This window comes from Neltuma alba, unplaced genomic scaffold, assembly GCF_004799145.2.
Source record: "Neltuma alba isolate B1F8T4 unplaced genomic scaffold, ASM479914v2 tig00003559_pilon, whole genome shotgun sequence".
Classification (NCBI taxonomy): Eukaryota; Viridiplantae; Streptophyta; class Magnoliopsida; order Fabales; family Fabaceae; genus Neltuma; species Neltuma alba.
The window spans coordinates 31,953-57,489 of NW_021633333.1; the positions used below are offsets into that span (position 1 = coordinate 31,953).

Sequence of the window (25,537 nt, forward strand, 5' to 3'; positions counted from 1 at the left end):
AAAGACAAAATTAAAAAGAATATTAAATGTTAAGAAAAACTCAAATTAAAGCTTATAGAAGAGATTATATTCTTCTTTAAATTTGAAGCTTATAAATAGAACTGAAGGCGGTGTAAAGCAAAAAAAAAGAAATAAAAAAGAAAAAAAAAGTAATGGGAAAAAGAGATACAAATTGTACATGTTTCAAAAAATAAGCATATGATTTTCCTTTGAAGAGCAATTTCTTACTTTTTTTGTGTGGTGTATAAGTATTTTTTGAATTGATTTCATCCAATTATGGGTAGTAAAATCATTGGGCCAGTTGGTTAGTGGCTGACTTAATCAAATTGACTGTCAAGTGTCAACTTCAGTTAACATCAAGATTTTGTGAGAGAGAGATATGCATAACTTTTTTTTTGGATGAAAAAAAGTTAATATGATAAGCCACTACTAAACCATCCAATTAATCTGGTTGATCAAGCACCACACATATTTCAAGAGATTGAACATGATTAATTAATTGATGATTGACAATTTGATGTTTCATGTATGACCTTGTCACATTTACTCGATCACAACCACTAAAATAAGCAAATCTCAAGAAGGTCTCATCCAATAACCTAATGTCATAATTTTTTGTTGCCATTCATACAGTTAAATTGTTATTTGGTTTCATTACCAGGCCTCTGCATTTCCCTTTTCCCCGTTCAAAAGGCAACATAAATAGGCATATCTAGTATGAAAAAGAAAAAGTGATGCAGCCTCTTCATTAGGTAACACAACAGATGAGCTTTTTCACAAGTTCTGATGCGTTCCACGTCCACCCCACGCTTTATCAAACGTTGAGTCGTCTCGTCTTCCCTCCCTCATTCACTTTCCTGCTTCATTATTAATTCCTCTGCTTTTTACACTGTGATGAGCATAATTACTTAAAAAGAACCAGACATTTAAGAAGAGTGTATGAAGCACATTATTTTGAGAGAAGGACTCGTGTCTCAGAGCTTCCATTTGTGCTGTGTTCCACGTAGAACGAGTTGGTACGCTTAATTCCCCAACTGGATAAAACCTTCAAGCTAGTTGTTATAGCTTGAAACAATCACAATCTCTTTCTCTTTGAGTGAGACTTTCAGAAGAATGGTTCTACCTGTTCATTTGTTCTTCTTCTTCTTATTTTTCGCTGACCATTCTGCTTCAGGAGATGAGTGCCCCCCTTTCTTTGACTGTGGGAATCTGGGCAATCTCTGGTTCCCCTTAACTACTTCACAACGCAGAGACTGTGGAATGTTGCCCATTCATGGCTGTGAACATCCCAACGCTGAGAAAACTGTGCAGTTAGGAACAAAGATGTTTCAAGTGACGAGGATAAGACACAAGTTCAATGCTGAAGTTTTCATTAGAGACGCAGATTTACAGAAGCGTCTGGTAAATGATAATTGTGATGCCTTGTGCTGCAATATTACCCTTCCTCCAAGCTCGCTCTTGGGTTCCTTTCATATATTGCCAAATATAACCATGTACAAATGTAATAGTTCGCTCAATTACAGGCTTCCAAAGAAATTCTTGAACTATACAGGATGTGGTAAGAGTACTAATGAGACCATCTTCTTCAGAACGCAAGATGAAGATGATACTCCATCTTCTTTAGCAGCATGTCCAAGGGTTCAAGTTCCAGTGAACATGTTGGCTTTCTCTGCTGATCCATTTACATTCATAGCTTCTGAATTCCATGTTAACATTCAACTTTCTCCTGGTTGTGGTCGATGTTGTTTTGAGAAAGGCTTATGCCGGCTCAACAGCACTGGAGGATTTTATTGTCTCAAATTGAAAGGTATGTAGAACATAGGTTAGAAAAAAGAAGAGAATTTCTAAGGTCCAACAAGTGAAATTTACTCATTCTTTTTTAGAAGCTTGTTTGTCTTGTTGTTCTTGTTGCGTGGATCTAGTCTAAGCAACCCCAATACTAATGCACTCTAATTAAATTGAGACAGAAGATCAAAATAAAAGACGGCCTTGGAGGCTGGAAACCATAATAGGTAATTTTACTTCATTTTTACTGTGTTCACATTATGAGGTTCCCAAGAAACAATAAAAATGATCTTCAAGTGAAAGATTTAATTAAACATTTTTAAGCACTTGACGCTTGGGCAGGTTTTGGAGTGGGATTAGGAATTCTGATATTAGCGTTGCTGCTTTGCTTCGGACTCTATAAACAGAAACAAAATGCTCTGTCCCATGTCAGACTAGGATCAACGAATCAGTACCCAAGTGATGCAGACCCAGATAATGGAAGACTCTTCTTTGGAGTCCCAATCTTCTCTTATAAGGAGCTTCAAGACGCAACAAAGAACTTTGATCCTTCCAACAAACTTGGGGATGGAGGCTTTGGCTCTGTTTAATCAATCACTCTCGTTTCTTTTCCTATAATCCACTATTTTCCTTCATAAAGTTTTAATCTTTAAGCTATTTCATTTACAGGGAAGCTTCCAGATAGGCGTGAAGTTGCAGTGAAACACCTATTCAACCACAACTACAGGCGAGTTGAACAATTCATGACAGAAGTTGAGATCCTCACTCGCTTACGTCACATAAATCTTGTCTCCTTCTATGGCTGCACTTCACATCAGAGCCGTGAACTTCTTCTTGTTTATGAGTACATCCCAAACACCTCCATGGTGGCTCTCCAAATCCTTCATTGCTGACTTGGCCTATTCGAATCAAAATTGCCATAGAAACTGCAAGCGCGCTCTCTTACCTTCATGCTTCTGGCATCATCCACCGTGACATCAAAACCAACAACATTCTCCTTGACAACTATTTTTGTGTTAAGGTTGCTGATTTTAGACTTTCTAGGTTGTTCCCAGATGATGTGTCGTATGTTTCTACAGCATCACAAGGAACTCCGGGTTATCTTGATCCTAAATATTACTTTTGCTTTAGGCTAACTGACAAAAGTGATGTGTATAGTTTGGGATTGTGCTTATGGAGTTGATATCTTCAATGCTGGCTGTTGATATGGGAAGGAACAAAGATGAGATTATGTTGGGGAGTCTTGCAGTTGGGAAGATTCAGAGGAATGAATTTGAGGAGCTGGTGGATCAATATTTGGGGATTGAGAAGGATGGTGAGGTGAAGAAGAAGGTGTTTGCAGTGGGAGAATTGGCGTTCCAATGTTTACAGGCAAATAACGAGATGAGGCCTTCAATGGACGAGGTTTTAGAGATTTTGAAGGAAATAGAGGGTGAGAAAGAAGACGGTGGAAATGTAGAGGAAGATAAAGCTGATACAGATACACGACCTTTGGAGACTCCAATAAGCTATGATCATGCAAAGTTGTTGAAGGCATCGTCTTCACCAAGTAGTGTCACTGTAAAATGGAGTAGTGAATCTACGGTTAATTTCAGTGTTTAGTATTTAGGAGGTGTTTAAGAGCTCCTAAAGCAGTTTAAAAACGTGCTTTCACAAAACAAAAACTTTTTTTACATGCTTATCTTATCTGCCATTTTGTGCTGCGATCATTTATACTAATTGCATCTTACTTCTTGCTTCTTAAGTTCAGAAGTTGTGTCTTTATATGGTTGCGCCTCACGCCGAAACGAAGAGCTCGTCCTCGTCTTTGAATGCATCTCAAATGGCACTATCGCTGGTCGAGCTCATACTCACGGCCACTGTACTTCTGGTACGAGGGAGATGGAGTGGATGTGACGTTAAATGAAAATTTTAATAAGTTCAATTTAAAAAATTAAAAAAATGAGTTAAATTAAAAAATTGAGGTTAAAAAATTTTAATTGATATTTATTATTTATTATTTTACATTTTTTTATTAAAATTTTAAAATTTTATTTTTAAAATTTTTTAAATTAAACTGATTAAAATCTTTCCTTCCTTCCCCTTCATTTTCCTCCTGTCGCGTAAGCAAGTAACCTTTTTACTTCCTTTATCATCCACCCCCTTACCTTTTTATTCTCATCATTAAATTAATTTTGGAAGGTTGACATTCAGTTTCCTATGAAAATATTATTTTATTATCGAATAACAAAAATATATATAAATAAATTCAAATTATTAAAATTCACATATATATACTTTCATTAAAATGCTATATATTTACTTTTTATAATATATTACTTCCCGTCCTAAATATAAAATCTATAACTTTTGTCATAAATACAAGTTAGTTATAAGAAAAAATTTTAATCCTAAATGTAAAGTTACTTGTAGTATATTTAATACTTGTTTTTTTTTTTTTTAATTTTACCCTTATTTGATTCTCATTGGAAAGAGAGAAGTAAGAGAGAGATATGAGAATAATTGGTAGATGTATAGGGAGAAAGAAAAACTTTAATAAGGGTAAATTGAAAAATCTTGTTAATTTAATATATTTCTTAGTATGCAAATATACGTACAAGTGACTTATATGTATGATAAGAGGTACGTAGTATTAGATTTTAGCAATTCAAAGTTGACGTAATCATAAGAATAAAGAAGTGGGGGGAAGTGAATGGTAAGAAAAGTGGAGAGGTTTTCTTTCCCATTGTCATGGCCTATTTGCGTCAAAATCGTCAAGGAAACCACAAGTGCGTTGGTGTACCTGTGCAAGATTACAAAGGAAAAAGAAATAATGACAATTGAAACAAGCAAATCCTAAAAATAACAGTGACGCAAAATGACTTCATTTCTATAAGGTGTTTAAGAACTATTCTAAAAGTAACTTTTTGTGGGGTCAAATTACCTTGTTATCTTTATGCAATAGGAAAAAACTCCCTCCATCACTAACCATATGTCAAGCCCCAATCAAATGGTTGGAGCTCTGGTGCCTATATGATTAGAGAATTAGTAGGAAAATGGTGGCTCGAAAATAAATGATTATTTCAGTTTAAGTAAGAACTTTATGCACGTCTTAATTGGTTCCATGTATAATTGTCATTAACAAATGATCAAATTTGAGAGACATGGATATTAATTAGCCAAGAACATATATGTCATACTTGTATATAGGCCCCTCTGCTTCTTTCTTGATAAAGTATTAATTTAAAAAATAATACTCTATATAAACTTTTGGGTTTCAAATTTTTGCAATAAATTCTTTATATCATGTAACTATTTGAGCATTAGTCCTTAAACTATCATTTGGTTAGTATTGAAGCTCTCTAGAATCTCCATGTCGTTGTAAGCATTTTTCTCAATCTCCTCCTCATCAAATCCTTCTCAAATAATCTCATGAAACAAAAGCATTGATGAGAGGCAAAAACGTAAGCTTTTCAAAACTCTACAGTTGAAGACAGTTTAACTAATTCCAAAATTGATTGATTCCACACGTACAATTACAAATCATGAAAGTATACCCAGATGAGTTCTAATGGAGCAGGAATATTCGCAAAGCCAATGAATGCATGTTCATTATTCATTTGCACTATTCATCCATCTCAGCCTTAATGTAAAGTTATATCTTCATAAGCATACAAACGAAATGTTGTTAAACATGGTTAAAACTTGCACTTTCATTCCATATTATCCCCATACGATGTCATCTTTTACTTGGATGGGCATGGCGATCAAAAGGAAACATGAATATGCATATCTAATCTGAAGAGTGACGCAGCTTCTTTATTAGGCAACGTAGTGCCCGTTTGGTAAGGCGTTTCAGCGGGTAAGCAGTAATTTATAGGTGTGATAAGTCTGTTTGTAAATTTGAGAACAGTTTATAATAGTTTTTGACCAATCTAATTTATGAGTCAAAAGCTGTTTTTTTTTAATGCGATTGTAAAAATACTTAAAACTTACTTACGACTTATGAAAAAATAGTTTTTTGGAATTAAAAGATATTTTTTTTGTAACACCCCACATAATTATATCAATATACTCGATAAAATATTTAATTTAAAAGTCCATACATATTTTTAATACTGCAAATAAGTCAAAATTTCAAAACATTTCTAACATCACTTAACAACATAAACTATTAAAGTCTTATAGTCATGGCAAATAAAAATATAACATAGCATGTGCTTGAGGAGCACAAAAGCCTTCACGGCTCACTCCATTGGTGCCTTCCCTTGATTCTTACTAGATCCTTCGCCTGAAAAATTGTTAATATAGGGGGTGAGATCTAACGTCTCAGTAACTACTGAAATTCTAACCTATACAAGCAAATCATATATGATAAACCAAAAATTTGTTTATATGTGTGTATATAAATATATTAAAAATCACGGATTTGATACATTCAATTCAATTTCATTTTTTTCCCAACATTATACCAATATCATTTTTCTAATATATCCGAAAATAATGCAATATGATGCCTCCCTTATATCACCGTCCACCCTTATACCGCTGACTGGAGCCATAGGCTAACACATAGTCCGATAGGAACTAATCCATTTTACTGAATTATTCCAAGCTCACCAATACAAGAGATATATCCGGCCAAAGATATAGAGCTCAAGCTCGGACTATGGCTCCCCTCCTTTGTGAATAGGGAGGTGTCACATGTCCCACAGCTCCAATGAATTCCTGGCCAAAGGAAAACATGGAAGAAGGGGCCCTGACAAGTGCCATCTACTGTGCACCGAGTGATGGCATACCACGTGGTAATTTTATATCCATGCAATCTCCTTCTATCCTTAGCCCAACAATGCATGTCAGATGCCAACAATGTTACATCATAAATACTTCCTCAAATATATTAAAAATAAGATAGCAATAAAACTTATATACCATTTAATAGCAATTCATGATAATTTCATAGCTATTAATATATTTAAATATTGAACATAATTACTAGCAACAAATCTTAATAAAATCATGTAACATACCAAAACATTTATTTTACAGAAATCATAATATTATATTTCAGGAATATAATAATTAGTAAATCCACAATATAATCATATACAATTCACATGTACAAGAAAGAATTTTCAGAGTTACCTGGTACTCTTTAGCTTACAAATATTCACACAAGGATTACTTCAAAATCTCAAGGGTCTACAAAATTACACATAAATATTTATTAATATAAACTCAGAACTACTCTAAAGCTACTCTAAAATTCTAAGACTACCCTCTAAACCAAAATTACATAAATATATTAACTCTCCCAAATCTAGGCATTTATAATAGATATTATTTCGAAAAATAATTTACATATAAGGCTATTTAAATTTAACAAAAGTATATATATATTTTTAATTATAAACAAACTGTAGCTTTATTTAATTTCACAAAATTCTCAATTTATAATTTTTCAAGCCTTCAAAAATTATTTCAAAAAAATATATATTTAACTTATTCAATATTTAAACCGATTAAAACCTCAATAATATATTAAATAACTCAAATAAATTATTTAACTCAAATTTAATCGGTAAAAACATATTACAAGTCTAAATAACAAACTTTTCAACTAAAATCTTAGTTTAAAATTCTCAAAATAATCATTCAACAAAAATAAACCGATTAAAATTCCTTAATAATGTATCTTTAAATTTCTACGGTCATATATTGTCAAAACTCCATATTTACTCTATACTCAAACGGTAAAATTTTCTCTAAACATGATAATGAAACTAATAATATAAATATATAAATATATAGGAAATATTCATAAAGAAAATATGATAACAAGAAGTAGTTTTGTGTACCTAAATGATCTCCAAAACCGTCAGGTACTCTGCAATTTAGCGCTCTCTCTCTTTTCCTCTCAGCTTCTCACTCTCTTCTCTCTTCCTTCACTCTCTTCCTCCTCCTTCTCCTCTCCCCCTCTTTTATCCTATTTTCCCTTCACCATCTAACTACCCCATCCCCCATTTTTCCTTCTTCAATTTAATGCACCCCCTTATTTCTTCCTCCAATTAATTCATGCGCCCATGTTTTCTTTGTTCTTCACTATGCCTAGCTTTTCCACCGAAGTCGGTGGAAAGCTGGGTATATATATATATATATATATATATATATATATATATATATATATTTATAATATAATAATATTATATTATTTTAATTAATTGATTTCTTTTTTTTTTTAAACAGTATGTTACATTTTTCCTTATGTTTATATTATTCTTATGCTTCTCTTTATATATTTCTTGTGCTAGCCAATCAATTTTTAGTTATTTATTTTTAATATTCTCTTAAGAAAAAATAATTTTAACAATTTTTATAATATTTTTTAATTTTTAATATTATTTTTCACATTATATTTACAAAAATCATGCAGAGTATATCATTCAATTAATTATGTAATATTATTTGGTTAAAAAAATTTCATATTACTATGATTTCTAATTTAAATATATTTTATTCATTAAATATAACTTCTTCCTATTATAATAATTTTAAATTATTATATTTTGTAAGTTTATATTTTTAATCATTTCTTATTGTTTAATAAAAGTCATATTTATTTTGGTCTTTCGACAAACAAACTTACTTATCCAATGATAATCCAAACAATTCTTTTACTTTACAAATTACTCTTTTGGTTCTAAATATAAGACTTATTTTTTAATATAAATTACATCACAAAATGGGTTTTATATTTAGAACCGGAAGAAGTAACTTTTATAAAAGTCAATTTAAACATAAATCACATTGCCTAATTTAACTTTTACCTAATCTTATTTTTCTAAAAGTTAGATTAAAAATAAATTACTTTTTTTACCCTCAATGTAAACGGATCCTATAGTCACATGAGCTTTTTCAAAATTTCTGATGCATTCCACGACCATGACACGCTTTATAAAACGTTGACTCAGGGTCTTCCCTCTACCATTCACGTTTCTGCTATTAGTTTCACACTTGTACTGTTGATTGTTCGGCTTATTTAATATACGATATTGGCAACGTTGAGCATAATTAATTAAGAACCAAACATTAGTATTGATAAGAGAGGGTGTGAAGCAAATTATTGACTTGTTTGGCTTGACGTTTAAAATGAATTATAAACACATTACACATAAATCAAGATGAAATTCTTTTCTTGTATTTTAAAAATTACTATCGAAGAGCTAATTGCAGGTCATTCTAAACTGGCCCTACATTGAGCAAAGTACACGTCTCTCACATTCATCTTCTTGGTCTTGGTCTTTCAGCCAAGTCAACTGCCGTGTCACTGGGCATGGACTTGGGTGTTCCGCGGGGAAAGAATGGCCACCCTTGATTCCCCAACTCGATAACACCATCTTCAAGTAAGTTATTACTTGAAATAATCAAAGTTTCATAGACTAAACTTTTTCTCTCTGAGTGAGAGTTTCAGAAGAATGGTTCTACCCGTTTATTTCTTCTTCGTCTTCTTCTTCTTCTTCTTGTTCGCTGACCTTGTGCTTCCTCTATCCTCTGCCTCTGGAGATTGCCCACCTTTCTTTGACTGTGGGAATCTAGCGAAGCTCTCGTTCCCTTTAACCACTCCCCAACGTAAAGACTGTGGAATGTTGCCGATTCATGGCTGTGAAGACCCCAACGCTCAAAAAACTGTGCTCTTTGGGAAAAAGATGCTTCAAGTGATAAGAATAGACGCTTCCAGTACGGTAGTTTTCGTCAGAGACGCAGATTTACGGAAGCGTTTGGTAAATAATAGCTGTGATGCCTTGTGCCGCAATGTTACACTCCCTCCTAAGTCACCCTTGGGTTCGTTTTCCATAATTCAACACATAACAACCTTTTACAAATGCAATATCACGCTCACAGTTAGCGCTCCAAAGCAATTCTTGAACTATACCGGATGTGGTAAGAGTAACAATGAGATCATCTTCTTCCAAGCGCAAGATGAAGAAGATCCTCCACCTGCTTTGGCAAGATGTCCAAGGGTTCGGGTTCCAGTGAATTCCCTGGCTTTCTCTACAGATTTATCCACATTAATAGCTTCTGAATTTGCCGTTTTAATTCAGCTTTCTCATGACTGTATTCTATGTGTTTTTGACAAAGGCTCATGTCGGCTCAACAGCTCCGGAGGATTTTATTGTCTCAAATTCAAAGGTATGCATCACAAGTAACATGTTAAATTTACTGATTCTTTTTCAGAAGCTCGTTTTTATGCCTGGGGACTATCGGTCTGATTATTCATTTTTTTGTGGTAAAAGATGAAACTGAGACAGAAGATCAGAATAACAGACGGGCTTGGAAGCTGGGGTTGATAATGGGTAATTTTACTTCATTTTTACTCATTTTCAGCTATCTCCTTTTGCCCACATAATTATTTCGGATCCAGTGTCTGCATAGGTCGTTATAAAGTCGTAATTGTATTCACACCATGAGGTTCCCAACAAACATTAGAAGATAATATTTGAGTGAAAGAATTAAGTAAACATTCGCTTTTAAAAGGAAGAGTTTTAAGGACTCGACGCTTGTTCAGGTATTGGAGCGGGATTAGGAATTCTCATATTAGCATTGCTGCTCTGCTTCGGACTCTACAAACAGAAACACAGTGCTCTGTCTCACGTCAGACTCCGATCAGCAAACCAGTACCCAAATGATGCAGACCCGGACAGTGGGAGACTCTTCTTTGGGGTCCCAATCTTCTCCTACATGGAGCTTCAAGACGCAACAAAAAACTTTGATCCCTCCAACAAACTTGGAGACGGAGGCTTCGGCTCTGTTTTCTATGGTAATTTGATGAATCATTCTCATTTTTTCCCCCCTATGATCTCTTGTTTTCCTTCATACAATTTCAAACTTTAAGCTATTTCACTTATAGGGAAGCTTCAAGATGGGCGTGAAGTTGCAGTGAAACACCTATTCAACCACAACTACAAGCGAGTGGAACAGTTTATGACTGAAGTTGAGATCCTCACTCGCCTACGTCACAGAAATCTTGTCTACCTCTATGGCTGCACTTCACGTCAGAGCCGTGAGCTCCTTCTTGTCTATGAATACATCCCAAATGGCACCCTTGCAAGTCACCTACGTGGCAGCTCTGCAAATCCTGCATTGTTGACATGGCCCGTTCGAATCAAAATCGCCGTAGAAACTGCCAGTGCTTTGGCTCACCTTCATGCTTCCGGCATCATCCACCGTGACGTCAAAACCAACAACATTCTTCTTGACAAGAACTTCTGTGTTAAGGTGTCAGATTTTGGACTTTCTAGGTTGTTCCCAGATGATGTCTCGCATGTTTCTACAGCTCCACAAGGAACACCAGGCTATCTTGACCCAGAATATCACTATTGTTTTAGGCTGACCAATAAAAGCGATGTGTATAGTTTTGGGGTTGTGCTTATAGAGCTGATATCTTCAATGCCAGTAGTTGATATGGGAAGGAATAAAGATGAGATTACATTGGCGAGCCTTGCAATTCGGAAAATTGAGAGGAACGAACTTGAGGAGCTGGTGGATCCGTGTTTGGGGATTGAGAAAGATAGTGAGGTGATGAAGAAGGTGTTTGCAGTGGGGGAATTGGCATTTCAGTGTTTGCAGGTAAATAACGAGATGAGGCCTTCCATGGATGAAGTTTTAGAGATTTTGAGGGAAATTGAGAGTGAGAAAGAAGAAGGTAGGGATGTAGAGGAAGGTGAGGCTAATGCAGATACACGATTTGGGGGGACTCCAATAAGCTATGATCAAGTAGAAATGGTGAAGGCATTGTCTTCACCAAATAGTGTCACCGTAAAATGGAGCAGTGAATCTACTGCTAATTTCAGCCTTTAATCTGTAAGCTTATTTGTAATTCATGGTCCATTTTCTACTGCGATCGTTTATACTAATTGCATCTTCTTGCTTCTCAAGTTAGAAGTTGTGTCTCTATATGGTTGCACTTCAAGCCTAAGCCAAGGCCTCGTCGTTGTCTATGAATACCATCTCAAATGGCAGTGTCACTGGTCATCTTCAAGGGCACCAAACTGTACGTCACCACCAGAGCCTATTTGAATCAAAATCGTCATAGAAGCTGTAAGTGCGTTTGAGAACCTATGGGAAAAACATATATATAATGACTTTGGAAATAAGCAAATCCTAAAATTATTCAGAAAAATGGCTTAGTTTCTGTAAGGTTTTTAAGGACTATTTTGAAATTAATTGATTTCTTTTTGAAATAAATTACACCTTATTAGTTATTATCTTTATGTTAGGGGAGAAAAGAAACTTCCTCTATTGACGGCCATGGATATGTGACAGCCGGTTGCCGGAATTTTGGTGCTTGTGACAAGAGAATTATTAGGAAAATTGTGACCTGAAAATAAACGATTATTTCAGATATATACGAAATGATAACAAAATTATAAGAAACGACAAACATCATATACTGTCTATGATTTTTAATACAAGGGCTAGTTATAAGATTAGATTTGATCCTAAATATAAAATTTTAATATATTTTATCTCATATATTTATAATTATTATGTAAACTAATTTAACTAAATTATAAGTTGATCTAATGTTATACATGAATATTTTTAAAAAATTATGTCACATTTGTTATAATCAAATGATTGATTTAACTTACTTAATTTATTTAAATTAGTCCACTAATACTTATACTAAAGACCGGGGGTAGTATTTATTTTAAGTAGCTCCATATAATTGTCTTTGTTGGATGATCAAACCTGAGAGCATGATTATTAATTGTCATGCTTATTTCTTGGTCAAGTGTTATTGCAAAAAAAGGTAAGCTTTTCCATTTTTTTTTGGGAAGATAGTTTAATTAATTCCAAAATGTGTGTATCTAATTTGAAGAGTGATCCAGCTTTCGCATTAGGCACGGCATAGCACATGAGCTTTTCCAAAAGTTCTAATGTGTTCCACGTCCACGACACGCTTTATCAAACGTTGAGTCAATGGTTTTCCCTCAATATCATTCACCTTTCTCTTTCTGCTTAATTATTCATTGCTCTGCTTCCCCCCCCCCCCCAACATTTACAATCCTTATTGGCCTTTTGCCCAGTATATTTGTCCCTATGAAGCCTGATATTAGTTTTACACTGGTGCTGTTGGTTATTCGGCTTATTTATTGGTAGATGATGTTTGCAACGGTGTGGCATAGTTAAGAACCAAACATTAGTGGCCTGTTTGGTTCGATTATATGATAAGGGATTACATGTAATCCTAATGTAAGCAGCTGATTCAAATGTTTGGTTGAGTTCATGTAATGTAAATGAGATTATATTTTGTAATGCTGATTACATTAAATGAGTGCATCATGATCACATTGGGAGGACTATGAATAGGGATGCAGACCTCTTGTAATTGAGTTAAAAAGACAATGTTGCCCTTATAATTTTAAAATTGACTTTATTCTCCCTTGAACTTCTTTCTTCGTCTTCCTCTTTCCACACACCCTACTGTCCCCACTACCGCGGGACGTCCTATGCATTCACCAACGCCACTCGCCATTTTCATCTCCAATGAATAGATCTAGCAACCTTTTTTATCTATCTCCTCACACCATCAAACCTCATCACCGTCATCATCTACCATCAAGACGAACCCAAATGCACATCGCCATTTTTTAGCAATGAGCCCAATCGGATCTGTGATGAGGGAGAATGGATGAGAAGCAACGAATCTCCTTTTCCCTTTTGTTAAAGTTTCCCTCACTCTCCACAAGACACTCTTCATCAACACCATTTGTAGAATACTGATTCATAGGTAGGATATTGATGTTTTATGGTGTTGAGAGGCGACGGTAATAACTGAAGATGAAGGAAAACAGGTGACGGCAGGGGACAAGGTGAAGAGGAAGGAAAAAGGATGGACTATTTTAATCTTTTTACTGATATTATTATTAAATTAACTAAATAAAAATTCAATTTATTATTATTATCTTTACTGTCATACCAAACAAACTTATGTAATTATTATTACATTACATTCCATTCTTTATCATTACGTTACATTGCATTCCCTCTAATTCAATGAACCAAACGGGCACTACTATTGATAAGGGAGTGGGGGAAGCACATAATGTTGAGAGAAGGACACGTATCTGATTCATGTTATTGGTCTTGGTCTTGGTCTTTCAGCCAAGTCAACTGCCGTGTCGCAGAGGTTCAACTTGCGTGGTGTCTTCCATGCAGAAGAAATTGCAAGACTTGCTTCTCCGACTGGATAAAAACTTGAAGCAAGATTTTGCTTCAAACAACAAGAGTCTTGTACATTAAACTTTTTCTCACTGATTGAGAGTTTCGGAAGAATGGTTGTGCCTGTTTATTTGTTCGTCGTCGTCTTCTTGTTCCTGTCGGCTGACCATGTGCTTCTTCTATCGTTTGCTTCTGGAGATTGCCCACCTTTCTTTGAATGTGGGAGTCTGGGCAAGCTCTCGTTCCCTTTAACCACTCCACAAAGCAGAGATTGTGGAATTTTGCCCATTCATGGCTGTGAACACCCCAACGCTGAGAAAACCGTGCAATTAGGAGCAAAGCTGTTTCAAGTGACGGGGATAAGACATAGGTTCCATAATAAAGTTTACATTAGAGACGGAGATTTACAGAAGCGTTTGGTGAATGATAGTTGTGATGCCTTGTGCTGCAATATTACTCTTCCTCCAAGCTCGCCCTTGGGTTCCTTTCATATATTTCCAAATATAACCATGTACAAATGTAATAGTTTGCTCAATTACAGGCTTCCAAAGCAATTCTTGAACTATACAGGATGTGGTCAGAGTAAGAATGAGACCATCTTCTTCAGAACGCAAGATGAAGATGATACTCCATCTTCTTTAGCAGCATGTCCAAGGGTTCAGGTTCCAGTAAACATGCAGGCTTTCTCTGCTAATCCATTTACATTCATAGCTTCTGAATTCGGCGTCAGTATTCAGCTTTCTCCTGATTGTGGTCAATGTCGTTTTGAGAAAGGCTTATGCAGGCTCAACAGCACCGGAGGATTTTATTGTCTCAAATTTAAAGGTATGCATAACATATAGTACAGAATATGAGAATTTCTTAGGTCTAACAAGTAACATATGAGAATTTTTTACTAGGTCCTTCGTATGCCTGTCAACTAATCAAATTAGCTCGGCTTATTTCTTTTTTTCCTTTTTGTGGACCTAATCTAATGAACTCTGAGGCTGATTGGTCCATTTCATATCTGCTTCTCTAAATTGTGGCTGAGACAGAAGATGAAAATAAAAGACAGGCTTGGAAGCAGGGATTGCTAATAGGTAATTTTACTTCGTTTTTACAGTATTCACATTATAAGATTCCTATGCAATAAAGATAATCTTTCAGTGAATTAAGTAAAAATTCTTAAGGACTTCACGCTTGATCAGGTTTTGGAGCAGGATTGGGCATTCTAATGTTAGCTTTGCTGCTCTGCTTCGGACTCTACAAGCACAAACAGAATGTTGTGTCCCATGTCAGACTCCGATCAACAAATCAATACCCAAGTGATGCAGACCCAGACAGTGGCAGACTCTTCTTTGGAGTCCCAATCTTCTCCTACACGGAGCTTCAAGGCGCAACCAATAACTTTGACCCTTCCAACAAACTCGGAGATGGAGGCTTCGGCTCTGTTTTCTATGGTAATATGATCAATCACTCTCGTTTCTTTTCCTATAATCTTGTATTTTACTTCATAAAGTTTTGAACTTTAAGCTCTTTCACTTAAAGGGAAGCTTCAAGATGGGCGTGAAGTTGCAGTGAAACACCTATTCAACCATAACTACAAGCGAGTGGAACAGTTTATGACCGAAGTTGAGATCCTCACTCGCCTGCGTCACAGAAATCTTGTTTGCCTCTATGGCTGCACTTCGCGACAGAGCCGTGAGCTCCTTCTTGTCTATGAATACATCCCAAATGGCACTCTTGCCAGTCACCTACATGGCCGCTCTGCCAATCCTACATTGCTGACGTGGCTTGTTCGAATCAAAATCGCCATAGAAATTGCCAGTGCTTTGGCTTATCTTCATGCTTCTGGCATCATCCACCGTGATGTCAAAACCAACAACATTCTCCTTGACAAGAACTTATGTGTTAAGGTTGCTGATTTTGGACTCTCTAGGTTGTTCCCAGATGATGCCTCACATGTCTTTACAACTCCACAAGGAACACCAGGCTATCTTGACCCAGAATATCACTATTGTTTTAGGCTAACCGATAAAAGTGATGTGTATAGTTTTGGGGTTTTGCTTATGGAACTGATATCTTCAATGCCAGCGATTGATATGAGAAGGAACAAAGATGAGATTATGTTGGCGAGTCTTGCAGTTAGGAAGATTCAGAGGAATGAATTTGAGGAGTTGGTGGATCCATGTTTGGGGGTTGAGAAGGATAGTGAGGTGAAGAAGAAGGTGTTTGCGGTGGGAGAATTGGCATTTCAGTGTTTGCAGATAGATAAAGAGATGAGGCCTTCCATTGATGAGGTTTTAGAGATTTTGAGGAAAATTGAAGGCGGGAAAGTAGAAGAAGACAAGGATACAGGGAAAGACGGAAATGGTGGTGAAGTTTCAAAGAATAAAGCAGATATACAAGCACAAGCAATGACTTCAATAAACTTTGATCAGATAAGGTTGTTCAAGTCAGCATCTTCTCCAAACAACATGATCCAAAAATGGAGAAATGGAAAAGTTGATCAAGCAAAATTGTTTAGCATTTAATCTCTAAGAAGTTTTGGGCACATGATTGTTCTTTTTTTAATATATAAATGTTTAGGTGAGCAATTAGTTGGGTTCTGAGACTTATCAAAACTAGGACAACTATATAATTTATAAGTTAATTTTTCACTAACTGAATGAATTTTTGTTGGCAATTGTTGAATACTCATATTATACATGAAGACATTGCACTGAGTTCACCCTTCTTTGTAAGTATCATGCTCCTAGCTATGTAGACTTCCCTTTCATCTCGTTCCAATCAGATTACACATATAAAATCCCTCTTAGTGCCTGCTTACTTCAAGGAATATCATAGGCAATTTAGTGTAATAGAAAAATGATTATAGAGCATTTGTTTGATGTATCATTAAAAATAATGAAGTTTTAATTTTGTCTAAAAAATAAAAATAAATGTGAAATGATCTTTGAAATTCTATCAATTAGGCTAAAAATGAAAAGTATAAATGTGTAAAGAAATTCATTGAAGATGTAGATGTCCATACATTAATTCATGCAAGATTGAATATGTATTATATAGTTAATAATTTATGTAATGTTGATTATATTATCTAATTTATGTTTATAGACCTCAAAATCAGGAAATTATGTTTCAAGGCCTTCCTTCTCGGCAAAAATAAAAAAAGACATCTTGACTAAAATGCCCCTGGATTAATTGAAAGAAAATTCCCCTCCTTCACTCTGTTACCACCGGCGGAGCTTCCGTCATTGATGGGTGTTTGATCTGATGGCTAAGGAGTGGAATTCTGTACAAGTTCTTCTAAAATTTTTTAGAAATCGCGGATAGGAAATTTCAAATTTTAATGGTGAAACTTTCAATTTCAGAAGTCAGGTCAATTTAAGGTGCTCAATAACTTGTATGTTACTTTTCTTATGAAAAAACAACATAGAAGTCAAATAAAAAGAAATTTAGTACTACCTCCGGTCCTAAATATAAGACTTATTTTGTAGTGTAAATTATACTACAAAATGGATCTATATTTAGGACCAGAAGAGTACTAAGGCAAGGCAAAGATTCCCCCCCCAATTGGGATAGTCAGTCAACTGATGCAATAGCCTACAGCAAAGTTTATCATGAGAAGTCACGGTATATTGGATTAAGATACTATTATAAGAAAGATTTGATTATAAGTAAAATAATCTCCATAAATTATATAAGATTTGAATTAAATCTTTTAGATCCTCTAATGAAAAGTTTCACAAGAGAATTGATGCTGAATCAAAGGGAGTGGAATCGAAGCTTTGTAAATCTTGATCACTAAATTAATTCACCAATCAACTCAATTTACACCTTAATACTGGAAGTGGTGAGGGGAATTAAACCTAAAAAAAAAGCACTATCTTAAAAAAAAGCACGTCTTAAAAATATTGTACACAACTTTCTTTTTCAATCTCTGCTCCTCGCTACATTTCAAAAAACCATTGCCACAAACAATAACATTTGACAAATGTAATATTAGGCTCAAGGTGAGCTCTTCAAAGCAATTCTAGAACTATAGCCCTGCTTATTTTAAGGAACTCCGACAATAATTTGTCCATTTCACATCTACTTCTTTGAATTTTGTAAACGATATAGCTGAGACAGAAGATTAAAACAAAAGACGGGCTTGAAATGAAGCTAGGATTGCTAACAGGTAATTTACTTCCTTTTTACTCATTTCAGCTATATCTCCTTTATCCCACATAATTACTTGGACCCTATATAACTTACGTACTATTTATATTCTAAAGTGAAACAAGTTGTTCGTATAACATGAAAGAAACAAAACTTGTTCTTTGGATTTTAAATTTGCATGAGTACAACAACCATTCAACTGAAATAAATTGTTGTGTATATTTCAGTATAACCGTAATTCTAAAGTAAAATAAAAATAAGTTGTTCTTTATTTCTATCTTGTAACCATCCGTGCTTTCCATTAGGAATAAAAACATAATTATCCATGCTTTCATATTATCTAAACAAATGACAAAAACGCGTTTTGAATACTTTAAGATAATCTTCAGAGCCCTGTCAACATCAGAAGCATTATGTTTCTCTTTGCTTCTCTTCCTTTTCTACATCGGACTGCAATTATCCAGTCAAGTTCTTGATGTCCTGGGCCACAGGCGTAAACATCGTGCGCAGCTGAGGCCCGGTGACTGCTTCATAAATGAGTGAAAGAAGTAAAATTTAATTATTTACTTTTTGAGCCTGACGATGACTATACTAGGCTACTTTTAAAATCATTATTGGTAACTAATTAAAACTTAGAGTTTCTGTCAGTGGTCCTTTTGCCGTTGGGAGAACTTCAAGGTGGGGCAAAACAATGGACTATTGTTCAAGGCATGCTGGCATGACATTTGAAGAAGCGGAGTAGGAATGGATTATTATTCAATCAAATTGAAAGACAGTTCTTATATTAACAACTGCAGTTACTGTTAATTCCTCTACTTTTTGAGAGAAGGACACGTGTCTCATATTCATCTCCTTGGTCTTGGTCTTTCTGCCATGTCGCAGAGCTACAACCAAACCTTAGCAAGTTATTGCTTGAAACAATCATATATAATCTCCATAGACTAAACTCGTTCTCCACCAGTGAGAGTTTCAGAAGAAGATCATGGTTCTACCTGTTTATTTGTTCTTTTTCTTCTTCTTGTTCTGTGCTGACCTTGTGCTTCCTTTATCCTCTGCCACTACAGATTCCCACCATTCTTTGACTGTGGGAATCTAGGGAAGCTCTCCTTCCCTTTAACCACTCCCCAACACAAAGACTGTGGAATGTTGCCGATTCATGCCTGTGAACACCCCAACGCTGAAAAAACTGTGCTCTTTGGGAAAAAGATGTTCCAAGTGACAGGAATAGACAGTTCCAGTATTCTAGTTTTCGTTAGAGACGCAGAGTTACCGAAGCGTTTGATAGATAATAGCTGCGATGCCTTGTGCTGCAATGTTACACTTCCTCCTAACTCAACCTTGGGTTCGTTTTACATACTTCAACACATAATAACCTTTTACAAATGTAATATCAGGTTCAAAGTTAGCCATCCAAAGCAATTCTTGAACTATACAGGATGTGGCAAGAGTAACAATGAGACCATCTTCTTCCAAGCACAAGACGAAGAAGATCCTCCACCTGCTTTGGCAAGATGTCCAAGGGTTCGGGTTCCAGTGAATTCCCTGGCTTTCTCTGCAGATTTATCCACATTAATAGCTTCTGAATTTGCCGTTATAATTCAGCTTTCTCATGACTGTAGTCGATGTGTTTTTGACAAAGGCTGATGTCGGCTCAACAGCTCCGGAGGATTTTATTGTCTCAAATTCAATGGTATGCATAACAAGTAACATGCTAAATTTACTCATTCCTTTTCAGAAGCTCGTTTTATGCCCTGGGACTATCAAACTAGTCTGATGGGTAAAAGATGAAACTGAGACAGAAGATCAGAACAACAGACGGGCTTGGAAGCTGGGATTGATAATGGGTAATTTTACTTCATTTTTACTCATTTTCAGCTATCTCCTTTTGCCCATATTATTATTTGGGATCCTGTATCTGCATAGGTTTTTAGATATCATATATACGATACTATCATATATTAACTGTGTAGATATTACGGGGATATTGAGGAGAGAGAAAGTCGGTCAAACGAAGTATATTTACAGTTAGGATACAGAGAGATATATGCGGCTTACACACCTGTATATATGTAGTCGTTCATATTCGAAAAATACACACTCTCTTGATCCATTCCAATTTCTCATAGGTTGTTATAAAGTCGTATTTGTATTCACATCATGAGGTTCCCAAGAAACATTAGAAGATAATATTTGAGTGAAAGAATTAAGTAAACATTTGCTTTTAAAAGGAAGATTTTTAAGGACTCGACGCTTGTTCAGGTTTCAGAGTGGGATTAGGAATTCTCATATTAGCTTTAGTGCTCTGCTTCGGACTCTACAAACAGAAATATAATGCTCTGCCCCATGTCAGACTCCGATCAACAAATCAGTGCCCAAATAATCCAGACCCAGACAGTGGGAGACTCTTCTTTGGGGTCCCAATCTTGTCCTACATGGAGCTTCAAGATGCAACCGACAACTTTGACCATTCCAACAAACTTGGAGACGGAGGCTTTGGCTCTGTTTTCTATGGTAATCTGATCAATCACTCTCATTTCTTATCCTATCTTTTCTTACCCTATAATCTTGTATTTTACTTCATAAAGTTTTGAATTTTAAGTTATTTCATTTATATGGAAGCTTTAAGATGGGCGTGAAGTTGCAGTGAAACACCTATTCAACTATAATTACAAGCGAGTCGAACAATTTATAACAGAAGTTGAGATCCTCACTTGCCTGCGTCACAAAAATCTTGTCTTCCTCTATGGCTACACTTCGCATCAGAGTTGTGAGCTGCTTCTTGTTTCTGAATACAGACCAAATGGAACCCTTGCTAGTCACCTCCATGGTTGCTCTGCAAATCCTTCACTGTTGACATGGCCTGTTCGAATCAAAATCACCATAGAAAATGCAAGCGCACTCTCTTATATTCATGCTTCTGGCATCATCTATCGTAATGTCCAAACCAACAACATTGTCCTTGGCAACAATTTTTGTGTTAAGGTTGCTGATTTTGGACTTTCTAGGTTGTTCCCAAATGATGTGTCGCATGTTTCTATAGCACCACAAGAAACACTAGGTCATCTTGATCCTGAATATTATTTTTGCTTTAGGCTAACAAACAAAAATGATGTGCATAGTTTTGGGGTTGTGCTCATGGAGTTGATATCTTCAATGCCGGCTATTGGTATGGGAAGGAACCAACACGAGATTATACTGGGGAGTCTTGCAGTTGGGAAGATTCAGAGGAATGAGTTTGAGGATATGGTGGATCTATGTTTAGGGATTGAGAAGGATGATGAGGTGAAGAAGAAGGTGTTTGCAGTGGGAGAATTGGCGTTTCAATGTTTGCAGGTAAATAACGAGATGAGGCCCTCTATCGATGAGGTTTTAGAGACTTTGAAGGAAATAGAGGGTGAGAAAGAAGAAGGTGAAATTTTAGAGGAAGATAAAGCTGATATAGATACAGGACCTGTGGAGACTTCAATAAGCTATGATCCGGCAAAGCTGTTCAAGTCACCGTCTTCATCAAATAGAGTCACTGTAAAATGGAGCAGTGAATGTACTACAAGTTGCAGCGTTTAATAATGTTTGAGCCTATTTGTAATTCTTGGTCCATGTTCTGCGGCTATCATGAATACTTGTCATGCTCGTTTATATTCCCCTGCTTCTTTCTCGATCACGCATTATTACGAAAAATTAATACTCCTCCGGTCTTTAATATAGGACCCAATTCTTGAATTAGTTTTGGTCCTAAATATAAGACCCATTTTTCATATTTATCAATTTCTCAAAATTACTCCTATAGATTCTCCATCAACCATAATCAAGTAGAAGAGGGAGATAGGGTATTAAGAAAGATAATTATGGTGTTTTAGGAAAAATATGTCACTTTTTTTTATAATTAACTAACTTACCTAACTTTCTTAATCTAATCAAATTTATTAAATGAGTCTTATATTAAGAACCGGAGGAGTACTTTATTTTCTATAGTTTACCTCAATTTATAAAGAAGCTTCTGGATTTCAAATTTTGTAATATATTCTTATATCATGTCATTGTTTGAGCGTTAGCCTCTATTTCAAACAAAAGCACGGGCAAAAAGGTAAGCTTTTCAAAAACGCTACAGTTGGAGATAGTTTTAACTAATTCCAAATCGTTGATTCTATACTGGTACAAATCATGGAGAAAGTTAAAGAAGGAATATTTGCAAAGCCAATGAGTGTAATTGTTACTATTTGCATTTATCCAGCTCAGCCTTAATACGACATAACACAAAACATTCATGAGCAAATGAGATAACCAATAAGTACAGATCATCAAAACAATCGAGCGGCAAGAGAAGCAAATATTGATTGGCTTTTCATTTTTCGTTCTTTACTCTTGAGGAGAATCTATTGCAGAACCGGATGTTATAACTACAACATTAGCTGTTCAGTAAAATGCACATAACATAAAAGTTATATATTCATAAATCATAACTCATAAGCATATGAATGAAATGTTATTAAACATAGGTTAGTTGAGATGGTAAGTGATTTCATCCCAAGAAGAAGAACACAAGTTTGATATTCTGAGTTATACTTTTTTTTTTTTTTTTAAAAAAACTCACTTTATTCTATAGACTATTATATTTATCCCCGAGAAACCTGATATTAGTTTTACACTCGCAATGTTGATTATTCGGCTTATTTATTAGATGATATTTGCAACTGGGAGCATAAGTAATTAAGAACCAAACATTAGTATTGATAAGAGTGCGTTTGAAGCACATTATGTCGAGAGAAGGACGCGTGTCTCTCATTCGTCTGCTTCATCTTGGTCTTGGTCTAGGCCTAGGCCTAGTTCTTTTGGCCAAGTCAACTGCCGTGTCATACAGCTTGGACTTGTCTTGAGTGTTCCATGGGGAACGAATTGCAACCCTTAATTCCCCTACCGGATAAAGCTTTCAACCTAGTTATTGCTTGATGAAACAACCAAAGTCTCGTACGTTAAACTTTTTCTGTGAGATTGGGTTTCAGGAGAATGGTTCCACCTGTTCTTTTGTTCTCCTTCTTCTTCTTCGTGTTCGCTGACCATCCTGCTTCAGCAGATGAGTGCCCAAGTTTCTTTGACTGTGGGAATCTGAGCAGGTTCTGGTTCCCTTTGACCACTCAAGAACGCAAAGACTGTGGGATGTTGCCGATTCATGGTTGTGAAGACCCCAACGCTAAAAAAACTGTGCTATTAGGAAAAAAGATGTTCCCAGTGACGAGCATAGAACCCTGGTTTTCTACAGTTGTCGTTAGAGACGCATATTTGGAGAAGCGTCTGGCAAGTAATAGTTGTGACGCCTTGCGTTCCAATATTACTCTTCCTCCCAACTCAGCTTTGGGTTCCTTTTATATCTGGCCATATATAACAATGTACGAATGCAATACTACACTCAATCAGAGTCTTTCAAAGCAATTCTTGAACTATACAGGATGTGCTAAAAGTGAGAATGAGACCATCTTCTTCCGAACGCAGGATCAGGATGACCCTCCACCTCCTTTAACAAAATGTCCAAGGGTTCAGCTTCCATTGAATATGCTGGCTTTCTCTGCTGATCCATTTACATTCATAGCTTCTGAATTCAGTGTTCGTATTCAGCTTTCTCGTGGTTGTGATCAATGTCTTTTTGACAAAGGCTCCTGCCCTCTCAACAGCACCAGAGAATTTTATTGTCTCAAGGTATGCATTGCTTAGTACAAACAAATGAGAATTTCTCTGTTTCAGTTAATTTTCCTCGTTCGTTTTTAGATGGCCATATGTATGCCTGTCAACTCTGCTTATAATTATTTTTTTGTGGATGCAACCTAATTAATTGCAATTAAACTGAGACAGAAAGACGGGCTGGTAAGCTGGGATTGAAGATAGGTAATTTTACTTCATTTTCGCTCATTTTCAGCTATCTTCCCCACCCAGATAATCTTTGAGTGAGAGACTTATAATTGTACTCAGGTTTTGGAGTGGGATCAGGCATTCTGATATTAGCGTTGCTGCTCTGCTTCGGACTCTACAAACACAAACAGAATGCTATATCCCATGTCAGACTTCGATCAACGAATCAATACCCAAATGATGCAGACCCAGACCGTGGCAGACTCTTCTTTGGAGTCCCAATCTTCTCCTACACGGAGCTTCAAGGCGCAACCAACAACTTTGACCCCTCCAAGAAACTTGGAGATGGCGGCTTCGGCTCTGTTTACTATGGTTCCCTTCTCAATTGCTTTAATCTTGTACTTTTCATGCCCAAGTTTTCAACTTTAAAGCTATTTCCTTTTATTTATAGGAAAGCTCCAAGATGGGCGTGAAGTTGCAGTGAAGCACCTATTCAACCACAACTACAAGCGAGTAGAACAATTTATGACAGAAGTTGAGATCCTCACTCTCCTGCGTCACCAAAATCTTGTCTGCCTCTATGGTTGCACTTCACGTCAGAGCCGTGAGCTTCTTCTTGTTTATGAATACATTCCAAATGGCACTCTTGCCAGTCACCTTCATCGCAGCTCTACAAATCCTGCATTGCTGACATGGCCTGTTCGAACCAAAATCGCCATAGAAACCGCCAGTGCTTTGGCTTACCTTCATGCTTCCGGCATTATCCACCGTGACGTCAAAACCAACAACATTCTTCTTGATAAGAACTTTTGTGTTAAGGTTGCAGATTTTGGACTTTCTAGGTTGTTCCCAGATGATGTCTCTCATGTCTCTACAGCTCCACAAGGAACACCAGGCTATCTTGACCCAGAATATCACTATTGCTTTAGACTGACTGATAAAAGTGATGTGTATAGTTTTGGGGTTGTGCTTATGGAGCTGATATCTTCAATGCCAGCAGTTGATATGGGAAGGAGCAAAGATGAGATTACATTGGCGGGTCTTACAGCTAGAAAGATTCAGAGGAATGAATTTGAGGAGTTGGTGGATCCATCTTTAGGGATTGAGAAAGATAGTGAGGTGAAAAAGAAGGTGTTTGCAGTAGGAGAATTGGCATTCCAGTGTTTGCAAATAGATAAAGAGATGAGGCCTTCCATTGATGAGGTTTTAGAGGTTTTGAGGAAAATCGAAGGTGGGAAAGTAGAAGAAGAAGAAGAAGAAGAAGACAAGGATACCGGGAAAGACGGAGATGGTGGTGAAGTTTTAAAGAATAAAGCAAATATAAAAGCACGAGCAGTGACTTCAATAAGCTTTGATCAGGCAAAGTGTTCAAGTCAGTATCTTCTCCAAACACATAATCCAGAAATGGGGAAATGGAAAAATTGATCAGGGAAAGTTGTTTAGCGTTTAATTCTAAGAAGTTTTGGGCACGTGGTTATTCTTTTTTTAATATATAAAAGTTTAGATGAGTAATTAGTTGGGACTTGACACTTACAAGAACCAAGACCAGAACTAGGACAACTAT

At 36.0% G+C, this 25,537-nt stretch overlaps 2 protein-coding genes across 3 annotated transcripts; both read left to right on the forward strand.

Annotated features, from left to right (window-relative positions):
- Positions 1 to 972: 972 nt before the first annotated feature.
- On the forward strand, positions 973 to 25,488 carry LOC114741885 (LEAF RUST 10 DISEASE-RESISTANCE LOCUS RECEPTOR-LIKE PROTEIN KINASE-like 1.1). 2 transcript variants are annotated; one of them, XM_028930139.1, is made up of 5 exons: positions 973 to 1,401; positions 14,531 to 14,814; positions 15,024 to 15,068; positions 24,094 to 24,345; positions 24,425 to 25,488. In XM_028930139.1, the coding sequence occupies exons 1-5, from the start codon at positions 1,358 to 1,360 to the stop codon at positions 25,396 to 25,398; spliced, it is 1,599 nt and encodes a 532-aa protein (XP_028785972.1). In that variant the 5' UTR covers positions 973 to 1,357; the 3' UTR covers positions 25,399 to 25,488. The 2 variants fall into 2 exon arrangements, with proteins under 2 accessions (XP_028785972.1, XP_028785971.1); XM_028930138.1 differs by lacking the exon at positions 973 to 1,401 and having other exon boundaries at positions 14,074 to 14,814.
- Positions 9,133 to 11,699, forward strand: LOC114741887 (LEAF RUST 10 DISEASE-RESISTANCE LOCUS RECEPTOR-LIKE PROTEIN KINASE-like 1.1). Its single transcript, XM_028930140.1, has 4 exons — positions 9,133 to 9,954; positions 10,059 to 10,118; positions 10,331 to 10,582; positions 10,673 to 11,699. The coding sequence occupies exons 1-4, from the start codon at positions 9,240 to 9,242 to the stop codon at positions 11,620 to 11,622; spliced, it is 1,977 nt and encodes a 658-aa protein (XP_028785973.1). The 5' UTR covers positions 9,133 to 9,239; the 3' UTR covers positions 11,623 to 11,699.
- Positions 25,489 to 25,537: the final 49 nt, after the last annotated feature.

Coding starts and splice junctions, on each gene's coding strand:
- LOC114741887 (XM_028930140.1), top strand. CDS start 9,240: ATGGTTCTACCCGTTTATTTCTTCTTCGTCTTCTTCTTCTTCTTCTTG. Junction 9,955..10,058: donor TTATTGTCTCAAATTCAAAG/GTATGCATCACA, acceptor TTGTGGTAAAAG/ATGAAACTGAGACAGAAGAT. Junction 10,583..10,672: donor CTTCGGCTCTGTTTTCTATG/GTAATTTGATGA, acceptor TTTCACTTATAG/GGAAGCTTCAAGATGGGCGT.
- LOC114741885 (XM_028930138.1), top strand. CDS start 14,103: ATGGTTGTGCCTGTTTATTTGTTCGTCGTCGTCTTCTTGTTCCTGTCG. Junction 14,815..15,023: donor TTATTGTCTCAAATTTAAAG/GTATGCATAACA, acceptor TGGCTGAGACAG/AAGATGAAAATAAAAGACAG. Junction 15,069..24,093: donor GAAGCAGGGATTGCTAATAG/GTAATTTTACTT, acceptor AATTGTACTCAG/GTTTTGGAGTGGGATCAGGC.